At 34.5% G+C, this 12,440-nt stretch overlaps 1 protein-coding gene across 1 annotated transcript in view; it reads left to right on the forward strand.

Moving 5' to 3' along the window:
• Window positions 1-12,440, forward strand: part of KIF21A (kinesin family member 21A) — a 154,461-nt gene that overhangs the window by 91,123 nt on the left and 50,898 nt on the right. The window contains exons 11-12 of the mRNA XM_052640567.1: window positions 7,134-7,337; window positions 12,093-12,131. Coding sequence (XP_052496527.1) covers window positions 7,134-7,337; window positions 12,093-12,131 — 243 coding nt within the window. The remainder of the gene's footprint in view (window positions 1-7,133; window positions 7,338-12,092; window positions 12,132-12,440) is intronic.

The raw sequence follows: 12,440 nt of genomic DNA on the forward strand, positions 1-12,440 counted from the left end.
CTCTGTCACCACCTTCTCTTCTTGCCCTCAGTCTTCCCAGCATCAGGGTCCTTTGCAGTTCGTTGACTTTTTGTATCAGTTGGCCAAAGTATTGGAGCTTCAGCATCAGTCCTTCCAATGAATATTCAGCATTGGTTTCCTTTAGGATTGACTGGTTTGATGTCCTCGCTGTTCAAGGGACTCTCAAGAGTCTTCTCCAGCACCACAGTTAGAAAGCATCAGTTCTATGGTGTTCAGCCTTCTTTATGGTCAGACTGTCGCATCGATACATGACTGCTAGAAAAACCGTAACGTTTATTATATGGACCTTTGTCAGCAAAGTCATGTCTCTGCTAAATTTTAATAACACTGCCTCGATTTGTCATAGCTTTTCTTCCAAGAAGCAAGTGTCTTTTAATTTCATGGCTGTAGTCACTGTCCGCAGTGATTTTGGAGCCCAAGAAAATAAAGTCTGTCACTGTTTCCATTTTTTCCCCATCCATTTGCCATGAAGTGATGGGACTAGATGCCATGATCTTAGTTTTCTGAATGTTGAGTTTGAATTTATTCTGTTTGTATATTTCTAAACTTTACCTTTTTGATGGAGAATTTTGGGGCCTTAGGTTATAGTTCTGGTCAGCAACCCAACCTGGGCTTATATTTTCCATCTTGGATTGGCAATGATCTTTTTTGCTCACTGCCAAAAACTTGTTCTCTGACCAGTCTGCAGTCCTTACTGACTCTTTAAAGTGCATCTTCCATCATCCATTCCTTCTGACAAAGCTAATCTCTTTTAGTTCCTAAAGATTCTTTTTCTGCTCCTGTTTGCTTCTTTTTATCTTCTTGGCATTGGTCAGTTGTTAGGCTGGTCCATACTCTGGTTCTTAGGCTACATTTCCTGTCTTCCATCCTGCTATTCTAAGACTGGATCTAAGCTTGATCTCACTATTTGATGAATAGCTTGACTAGTGTCACTATTTCCTAGAAAACTGACTAAATAATTTCTGTTCCTTCTAGTAGCTAACAGAAGCATCTTATATCTTTTTTTTCTTTAAGTTCTTGAGTTAAGACTATTGCCTAAGTCATCTAGAGAACAATGATGACTCTTAGGCCTTGAGTTCAGTTTGTGATCAAATCTTTTGTGATATGGATTGAGTTTATTCCACTTTCCCAACTTTTATTTGGTACACTCATAAGGAGTATTCTTCTACAATCTCAGTACTGTAATTTATCATGTAAATGTAATTTACATATGGAATAAACTTAAATAAGCTTTGAATTTAAATTGAGTTACCTGATTGAAAATTTTATTCTGTTTATTAAGCATAAAAAATTATTCTGTTTATTATTATATTCTGTTTATTAAGTGTATGAACTTGGACAAATCACCTAACATCTTTGATCTTTAGTGTTCATCTGTAAAAATGAGATAATGCCCACTAGTGCCAAAGAATTTTTGTTGTTATTGTTGTTCAGTCACTAGGTCATTTTCAACTCTTTTTGACCCCATTGACTACAGTTCGCCAGGCTTCCTTATCCTTCTCTATCTCCCAGTTTGCTCAGATTCATGTCCTTTGAGTCAGTGATACTATCTTGCCATCTCATGTTCTGTTACCCCCTTCTCCTTTACCTTTAATCTTTCCCAGTATCAGGGTCTTTTCCAGTGAGTTGGCTCTTTGAATCAGGTGGCCGAAGTATTGGTGATTCAACTTCAGCAGCAGTCCTTCTATTGAATAATCAGGGTTGCTTTCCTTTGGGAGTGACTGGTCTGACTTCCTTGTAGTCCAAGGGATGATCAAGGGTCTTCTCCAGCACCACAATTCAAAGGCATCACTTCTTCAAATCTCAGCCCTCTTTATGGTCCAGCTCTCACATCCATACATGACTACTGAAAAGACTATAGCATTGACAATACAGAACTTTGAAACTTTGTTGGCTTTTCAATATGCTGTCAAGATTTGTCATAACTTTTCTTCCAAGGAGCAAGCATCTTTTAATTTCATGGCTGCAGTCACCATCCGCAGTGACTTTGGAGCCCAAGATAATAAAATCTGTCACTGCTGCCACTTTTTCCTCTTCTACTTGCCGTGAAGTGATGGGACTGGATGCCATGACCTTAGTTTTTTGAATATTGAGTTTTAAGCCAGCTTTTTCACTCTCCTCTTTCACTTTCATAAAGAGGCTCTTTAGTTCCTCTTTCCTTTCTGCCATTAGAGTGGTATCATCTGCATATCTGAGTTTATTGATAGTTCTCCTGGCAATCTTGATTCCAGCTTGTGATTCATCCAGCCAGGCAATTTGTATAGTTCTTCTATGTACTCTTGCCACCTTTTTAATCTCTTCTGTTCTGTTAGGTCCTTGCCATTTTATCCTTTATTTTACACATCTTTGTGTGAAATGTTCCCTTGTTATCTCCCATTTTCTTGAAGGCATATCTAGTCTTGCCCATTCTATTGTCTTCCTCTACTCCTTTACACTGTTTAGTTAAGAAGGCATTCTTAACTCTCCTTGCTATGCTCCAATTCTACATTCAGCTGGGTATATCTTTCCCTTTCTCCCTTGCTTTTTGCTTCTCTTCTTTCCTCAGCTATGTGTAAAGCTTCCTCAGATGCCACTTTATTTTCTTGCATTTCTTTTTCTTTGGGATGGTTTTGTTTACCATCTCCTGTACCATACTACAAACTGAAGTTCTTCAGGCACAGTCTGCCAGATCTAATCCCTTGAATCTATTCATCACTTCCACTGTGTAATCATAAGGGATTTGATTTAGGTCACACCTGAATGGCCTAGTGGTTTTCCCTACTTTCTTCAATTTAAGCCTGAATTTTGCAATAAGGAGCTTATGATCTGAGCCTCAGTCAGCTCCAGGCCTTGTTTTTACTGACTATGTAGAGCTTTTCCGTCTTCGGCTGCAAAGAATGTAATCAGTCTGATTTCAGTATTGACCATTTGGTGATGTCCATGTGTAGAGTTGTCTCTTATGTTGTTGGAAAAGGATGTTTGCTATGACTAGCATGTTATCTTAACAAAACTCTGTTAGCCTTTGCCCTGCTTCATTTTGTACCCCAAGGCCAAACTTGCCTGTTACTTCAGATATCTCTTGACTTCTTACATTTGCATTCCAATCCTCTTTGATGAAAAGGATATCTCTTTTTTGTTTTAGTTATAAAAGGTCTTATAGGTCTTCATAGAACCATTCAACTGCTGCTTCTTCAGCATCAGTGGTTGGATCATAGACTGGGATTATTATGATTTTGAATGATTTGCCTTGGAAATGAACTGAGATCATTCTGTCGTTTTTGAAACTGCACCCAAGTACTGCATTTCAGATGCTTCTGTTGACTATGAGGGGTACTCTGTTTCTTCTGAAGAATTATTGCCCACAGTATAAAGGTAATGGTTGTCTGAATTAAATTCATCCATTCCCATCCATATTAGTTCACTGATTCCTAAGATATTGATGTTCACTCTTCCCATCTCTGCTTGACCACATCCAATTTACCTTGATTAATAGACCTAACGTTCCTGGTTCCTATGCAATGTTGTTCTTTATAGCATTGGACTTTACTTTCACCACCAAACACATTCACAACTGCGCATCATTTCTACTTTGGCCCTGCCTCTTCATTCTTTCTGAAGCTATTAGTAATTGCCCTCTGCCCTTCCCCAGTAGCTCACTGGACACCTTCTGACCTGGGAGGCTCATCTTCCAGTGTGATATCTTTTTGCCTTATCACACTGTTTGTGGGGTTCCTGTGGCAAGAATACTGGAGTGATCTGCCATTCTCTGGTGGCTCAATTGGTAGAGAATCACCCTGCAGTGTGGGAGACCCAGGTTTGATCCCTGGGTGGAAGAGAAGACTCCTTGGATAGGGAAATGGCAATCCACTCTAGGATTCTTGAGTCGAAAATATGATGGACAGAGTGGCCTGGTGAGCTACAGTCAATGGGGTCCAAAAGAGTCAGACATGACTTAGTGAATAAACCACCACTTGTCATTCCCTTCTCCAGTTGACCACATTGAACCATGAACTATGAACCATGCCTCTTGGGTGGCCCTGCACAGCATGGCTCATTGCTTCATTGAGTTACACAAGCCCCTTTGCCATGACAAAACTGTAATTCATGAAGAGGAAAGAATTATTATGGGGCTCCAATAAAAGGACAGGATGTATAAAATCTTAAATTGAAAAATGCTATAAAGGTCTAATGTGTTATTACTATTTAAAGTTCTCACAGCATGTTTTTATCTACCAAATTCTACTCTAATCCATATTTTAATCAATAATTTCTCTTAGGACAGCATTCATTCACAGCTTCTTAATGCAAATTATGTCAATGTGTTGCCCCACATGCAAATATTTATATTTTAAGTCTTATCATTTTAATTATAAAATAATAACTAGTTACCTTTTAATAAACTTATACATCACATTATTTGTTGTGAAATGATAATCGTCACTAATTAATCCTAGTTTTCTGAGGTTTAAAGTTTTTGTAGAAATTTCTGAAAATATAGGAAAGTATTAAAAAAGTTGAAATCATCCAGAGTCATCATTCTAAGAACTGATGTTTCATTTTTGTGTATCACAAAAAAATATTTATTTTTTTCAATGCATACTTCTGTAAAATTTTTTATCACATTGTATATATTTCTTTGCTATCTATTCTTTGAAATATAATAAGATATTAGGAGCATTTTAAAATGCTATTAAATATTTTTTCTAACATGAGTTTTGCAGGGCTCCATGATTATCTCATGGTTGTAATTGATTTAACTAAACACCTACAATTAGATAATTATATTTTTTCAACTTTTTAATAATAGCTACTATTTTTAAAAATATCCCTTGATAAATTTTAAATTCATTGTGTATCATCCTCATAACTGTGCTAGAGAAGTATATATTTTCATCTCTTTTATGGAAGAAAAAGTGGAAGCTTTAACAACATCATGTTTTAGGGTTCAGTGAGTGATAAAGCTGAGATGGAACTGTCAGTTTTCCTGTGTACTTCTCCTTATGCCTCACTGATTGGTCTCCAATTTAATTAAATGCAGACAGCAACAAATGTGTGGGTGGGTGAGTGGAAAGAGAAGAAATTGCAAAGAGAGAGCTGTTATCTCTACAGCCCTCACAGAAAGCAGGAGTGTGGTGTGGGGTTAGTGGAGTTGGAGGTGAGCCCTAAGGGTTTCAGCTTTTGTTAGCACCAGGACTGAAGCATTAAAAATATGCTCTTACCAAATGCAACTGTTAAAATCTGGTACTAATAAACACAGATTATCTGATTATTATATAAATGAACCAATTAAAACAGGTCATTATTGATACCTAATTTGTATTTTCAGTCATTCTTAGCATTCATTATTATGTACTCAGGCTCTAGCTAGATATTGAAAATATGAAAAAGTGTAAATTTTGACTTTGAGTTTTTATCATTAAGCGGAGTTTTAATACTTAGGTTGACTTCTTATTAAAGAATAACAGCATTATATTCAGAATCTTCTTTAAATTGATTTTGAAATCATTTAACTTAGAAGTGTGTACATTTAACACTTTTAAACATTTAAATTGTAAACAACTGTAAACATTTAAATTTTTAAATATTTAACAATTTTAAAACATTGTAGCTGTTGCGACACTGAATATAAAGTAAAACAATTTCATTAAAGAATGTATAGAACACATAAAATATATTCACTGATTTGTGTATATTCTGTCTCTAGCTGATTGCAGCAGTGTCAGGAATAATTTTGGTAGACAGTGAAAAAACACAGAGCTGACTGTGTCTTCTAGAGCTCAGTAGCTGCGAATAATCTAGCATCTTCCTCTGAAACATTTGAACTTATGCAAATGTCCATAGTAATATAGTTTTGAGACAGAGATGAGTGCATGCTAGTAGTAATAGGTAGTACTAGTACACTGCACGTTGCATTTTCTCCTTTAGCTCTGCCTCAATCACTCTTGGCCTTCCCAGGTGGTGCTTGTGGTAAAGAACCCGCCTGGCAATGCAGGAAACGTAACAGATGTGGGTTCTATCCCTGGTTTGGAAAGGCCCCCTGGACAAGGGCATGGCACCCACTCCAATATTCTTGCCTGAAGAATCCCCTGGACAGAGGAGCCTGATGGACTACAGTCCATAGGTTCGCACAGTGTTGGACACCACTGAAGTGACTTAGCATGTGCGCAGTCACCCTCGCACCAAATTGACCTGGGAAATGTATTATATTGAGGTAGATAATCATGTTTATGGTGGTTTAAAATAAATGGACTTAAGGAACTGGCCTAGAGTAGTCTCTGAATCCCTTGTAATCTCAAGAATCAAGGCTCTTTTAGGATCTCATCATTCAGTGTTTTTGCATTTTACTAACAGCACATGCATTATTCTTCTGTCATTGTGAGGACCACTTGAGCAAACAAAAGAATGTTTTCAATTATCAGACTCAGGTTTCCTTGGTGATTTTTGTCTTTTTCCTTACCATATTCAGGAACCAGATATCTTTCAGCCAGTTAGGGGTATGTTTGACTAGCTATTTGGAAATGTTATTATAGCGTGATCAATAAGGAATAGAAGGAAGGGAACCATGCTGCTTGTACATTTTGAGTTTAAATGATGGGTTTACAAAGCCAGAATAACGAGTGTGTATTGGCCAGAATGCAAGTAATCTAATTATCACTGGCACTTTTGAGCACAGAATGTTACTTCAAATTTATAATGATTTAATCAGGAAATTTTTAAAAATATCTCAAACACTAATGTTTATGAACACGTTTGTTAAAAAAGCTGTACCTTGTAGCAGTGTTGAAATACGTCTTGGGAAATGTTTTAGCTTGCAAAACAACTCATTTAATGTGTTCTCCATTTATTCGTAGAGTTGTCCAGTTTGTAAAGATAAAAGGTAGAATAGTAGTTGCTGGGGACTGGGAGGAGAGGGGAATGAGAAGTTATAGTGTATTTTATAAAATGGGTGCAGAGTTTCAGTTGGAGAAGATGGAAAAGTCTGAAGGTAGATGGTAGCAGTGGTTGTACAACAGTATGGATGTACTTTGTGCTGTAGAACTGTACACTTAAGAGACAGTTAGGGAGGTAAATTTTATGTATTATGTACCACAGTAATAAAATGTTTACAACTGAAATATATTTTTATTCACTAGGGCAAAATTATTAGAAAGTGAAGCAGTGAATGAGAATCTTCGAAAAAACTTGACAAGAGCCACATCAAGATCACCATATTTCAGTGGATCATCAGCTTTCTCCCCTACTATAGTATCCTCAGATAAAGAGACCATTGAGATTATAGACCTAGCTAAGAAAGATTTAGAGAAGCTGAAAAGAAAAGAAAAGAAGAAGAAAAAAAGGTAGTATTATAAAATCACTTCTATATGAATCTCTATTCTTCTCACTTTTAAGGATATTTTAATTTGCAGTTGCAATGAGTATATATAACCTCATATTAAAAAATGAAATGTCATTTAATGTAGATTATAATTATATACTTTTAAAGATTTATCTCTTCCTTATATGTAAAAAATTAATTACAATAATACGGTAGTGAATTTTATTTAGACTATGGCAAGGTAAAATTACTATTAGAAATTATTGTCTTATTTCTTCAAATAGCTGCCTTTGCATTCCATTCATCTTTTCTGCAAAATTTGTTCTATCATTACTTAGTATTTTCATTTTTTTCCATCTTCTAATGCAGTTAAATAGTCTCATTGATATATTCTGCTTCCTGTCTAGATTAGTTCAACTAAAGGCTAAATTAATTCATCAGGCTGTCATTTAATGTCATTTGGTCTCTTAAGTATTTTCAACAGGACTTCTAATTTGACTATGTCAAAGTTATTTATGTTATTTCAGACTTTCTGACTCTTCCAACAAGGAGTTACTCAGCTTTTCACCACTGCTCTAAGTTTCCTTTTCCTTGCATCCTGGTAGTATCTCCCTCTGAAATCAACTGGATGCAAAGAAGAGGAGGAAAATTAAAATATAACCACTTGTAATGTGCGAGTGGTTAAGACCTCATAAATTGTGTACATGTTTACATATTTATTCTATGGTGCAGTCAAATTACTTACATAGAATATATTTTAAACATGCTGGTCAAATTAATTTTAAGCATTTTTGGCTAGATATTCCAAAGGGGAATAGGATATCTTATTTGTTAAATAGCTTGTTACAGAAGTGTACTTTTTATAATTATTATTGACATTTAATCTAGTGCAGCTTTGCTCTGTTTATTTAGACATTTATTTTGGCAACCAGGCATATCTTCCTTGAATAGTCTGTTGACTAAAGTTGTTAAAGATTCAAACTCTCAGAATTAATTCTGCTGTGTGTCCTTGAGTTAAGCAGGGATTATTAGAATAATTAAGACCAGGAATTGCACATCTATGGTCTTAGGAGCATTGTAATTGCAGTTGCATCCTTGAGATACTAATGTCTTAATAGGTATTGCTCGAGTGGTTGATTATGGCAGCATTAGAAATATATAATGATTAGTTTTTATGTAGGGCACTTAAAACTGTAATAGTGTTCACAGAATTATCAAAACTGGTGTGACTCAACATACTGTGGAAATGAAAATGAGACCTTTGCATACAACTTATCATTTATTTGTAAAATTCAGTTGTGTAGTTGGTCAAAATGTGAAATGGTACGACTTGTTTTTAAAGGTGTAGGTAGTTTGAGTTCATGAACAGTAAGCAAGGATATATTTCTCAAGGTCATGAGTTGATTCTGCTCTTTCCTTTTGAGGTAAATTTAGAGATGTTACCATGGTCACCTGTTGGGTATGAATAATAAATAATAGGGATCTCATTGGAAACCTAGGCTCTTTTGACATTTTTATAGTGATTATAGGTACCATAAATTAATACCTTTGATACAGGTTGTTTTTGTAACAATGCAAAGTTGTAAGCTTTTTGATTGATAAATATTACTATTTTAGTCAGTTTGATAAAACATTTCATTTATCAAAAATAACTTTTAGCTGTATGTATATGTAATATAAATTCTTATTTTAAAAATGTTAGTAAGCTCTCATTTTAGCTAATGGGTCTTTTGTTACTGTTGAAACAAAGAGGTCCAGAAATGTTTAGAATGATAGCAGCTTTGCTGAAGTTAATGATTAATCTCTGTAGGAACTCTTTGGAGGCAGTAGGTCCTGTTTAGATGTGTTGATTCTGGTTGAGTTGTCTTACATGCTGTCTATTTATTTATTTATCAAATAGAGCATTGCAAGATTTGGTGCTACCTCAACTTTGCATATACAGTGAGTTCCATTTAAAATTGTTTGCAACTTGGAACTAATTTTTCCCTAGAAATTGTTACAAATGTACAATGTCCAGATTTCCTCACACACATAAAACGATATTTATTCACTTTATAGTATAATACAAGCAATTCAAAAGGGAATAGGAAAAGGAAAGCAGAGTGAAAAAATGAATTTCTGCCTTAGCCAGTCTCTCTTATTCCTACTTACTGACCTCCTGTGTCCCAATGGTGCCTTGATTCATTCCACCCTTATGAGGTCAGTTCTCATGTCATTCTTCCCTAGCCCAAAGCACTCCCAACTTCAAAATCATCTACTTCTCTCATCTCCTTAAATTCAAAGTTGGAAACAAAGCCATTTAACTAAAGGAACTCATGCCAATGGAAATGACTTATTACTAATAAGATTCCTCTAGGGAGATTTGTAATTTTGAAAGAGAAAGCATTAATCCAACTATTGAAAATGTGGGCAGAAATCTCATGAGGAAAAAAAAATTAAATGGTGTTGGGAAGATTTTTTTTTTTACACTCCTTTTTGGCTGAGACTTTCCAAAACCTATCTGGAGTTTGGCCTTTGGGTTCAGTTTTGCTCAGCTGTCCCAGTTCTCATAGCTGCTTTCATTCCTCCCACTGAATCTGCAAAATTTTTAGAAGCTCCATGTCTTTTAATTTACTTTGTTTTGTGTTGTTAGCATTTGGTTGTAGTTACTACAGGGCCTCTGACACTGTAAGTGTTGGTTGGAAGAATGGTAACTATATCATTTTTAAGTCAGAAGCTATGTTTGTTTTCAAGGAGTATACCCTAAATCATGTTTTATGTGAACGTTTCACCCTCTTCTGCATCAAAGTTTTTATCTAAACTACAACCAATTGTTAATATGTGTGGTTTAAGGTTGGCTCTTCTGCCTTTCTGTGCTTATTTTCTGTTGAACTGTAAAATAATCCAAGTGTAGATAGTAAGCAGGTAAGGAAGAATAATTGAATAGGCAACATTGCCTATTTTTATTATTTAGTTATACAAATGTTAGAATGGTTAGCAAGATTTGTCACAGGTCCCCCACCCCATTTAACTTTGGAAGAAACATAATAATGGAACTAAATGAAATAAAGACCGTACTCCTTTAAATTATGGAGAATTATCAGATTATTAGTTTATATCTCTGCTCCTCTACTGTCTTTTGGAACTATTGATTACAATTGTTTTTTAAAGAAGCAATTGGGAAGGCATCTAAAGTTTACCTGTTTATTAGCTCTCATCATCCATATGTTTTAATATAGCTCTCTTATGTAAGGTTAACAAAATTTCTTCCTGTTGAAAATAGAAAATTAGGGCTGTGTGCCAGAGAACCATATTCTTTGAGCCATTATAGCTCATTATAGTCAGCATAAGCCTAAATTAGGTTTTTTTTTTTTTGCTTTTTTTGTGTATATGGATAAATAAAATTTGCCTTTCACATAGTAATCCCCATATTTTGGATATCTAGCTTTAAATGATTTGCATTATATCAATAAAAAAATCACTCATTCATCAGACTGCATTATGTTTATATTTAGTGGTGTCAGGTTGAAACTCTAGAAACTCTAGAGATTTCTTAAGCAATGGCTTTTCTTTCCCTTTTTTAGCCATTATACTGGACATTTTGATCCCTGATGAATATCACTCCGAAATTTTTTTTTCTCAGAAAGATTGCTAGTCTCTTCTTGCAATAGCAGTTTATAAGTTGATTGTGAAAACATTCACAGACCTGTGAATTAAAATCACATTATAAAATTAAAATGAGAAATGCCTTGATGAAATAATGTATTACTAAGACTCCATCTCTTTATTTAAAAACATTGATGATTCTGAAAAGTACTTTTGGAATTGCAAGCAGAAGTGTACTATGTAAAGATTGCTATATGCTTAATCAGAGCCTAGCACATCTATCTATATCTTTTTGTCTACATGAGAGACAATGGATATTCAGTACATTCCATTGAGTAAAGATTCCCAATTCTGTGTATTGAATATTCTTTAAACTTCAAACTTCTAAATACATATTTATAGTTTTTCTCATAGTTTCCTGGTTAAAAAATAATCTTACTAATGAAAAGTACTACATTTCCCATTTTCCTGCTGCCTTTGCCTTAGATATAACCTTTGATAGTCTAGTAATTAATACAGTGATATTAATTTCAGTTAATAAAATTATAATTTTCCACTGATATCATAACAACCATATTCATTTGACCATAATACCATTTCATATATAATTCTGAAATAGAATTTTTAGTGATGTTCATGTGTAGTATATTAAAATTATAAACAAGTTTAAAAATTAGTATCCTAGTATATAGCATTAATGGTATTTTCATATTATGGTATAAAGGCATTACTTTTTGAAGCTCTTTAAATGATGCCATAAAAAAGTCTTTTGTAAAGGTTTATAAGGAAGATGGTATCATTGAAAGTGAGCTTCCCCCCCCCCCCGCCCCCCGCCTTTGGAAGCTGAGAAAATTGATCCATTTCAGGTTAAGAAAAGCTATGGCATCCAAGTACTTGTACTGTTTATCAGCTTCATAAGTTGAGAATGTACATCTTACTGCTGAGTGATTTCAACTGATAGTCTATATACTCTTCTTAGATATAGTGCTGCTTGTTTTTCTACTTACTTTTTATTTATACAAAATGTATTGCCTTTTTACTGTGTATTGTCCTTTGATGATATCTTTTAAAATTTATTTTAAAGTCTTCAAGCTCATGTATCATTTTTACCTTCTTATCACTTTCGCTTTTTACTGTCTGGTTTGTCCTTCATTGGCTTGGCCTTCCAATACTGTGCCTCGTGATTTTGAAGGCTACAGAAACTTGAGGAAAGCAATCGAGAAGAAAGAAGGTTGGAATATTTCCCAGGTTTTTTATTAAAATGTCATTTAAATACTTAGTTGCCATTCACAAGGATATGTGTTGTAGAATTATATTTCAGACTATATTAGCTTGGTGTTCCTAAAAATAATGATGATCTTATAAAATTAACAAAAACATTGAAAATATGAAAATTACTTTTTGAGAAAAAAACCCACACCAGTTATGTGAGTTAAAATTCAGGCAATTTCATGTGAATTTAACATTGACTATTATAATTTTTGTGACTAAAAATGACCCAAGAACCCCACCATTAGACTTTTAGAACATATCTTTTGGA

The sequence above is a fragment of the Budorcas taxicolor genome, chromosome 5 (assembly GCF_023091745.1).
Source record: "Budorcas taxicolor isolate Tak-1 chromosome 5, Takin1.1, whole genome shotgun sequence".
NCBI classification, from domain to species: Eukaryota; Metazoa; Chordata; class Mammalia; order Artiodactyla; family Bovidae; genus Budorcas; species Budorcas taxicolor.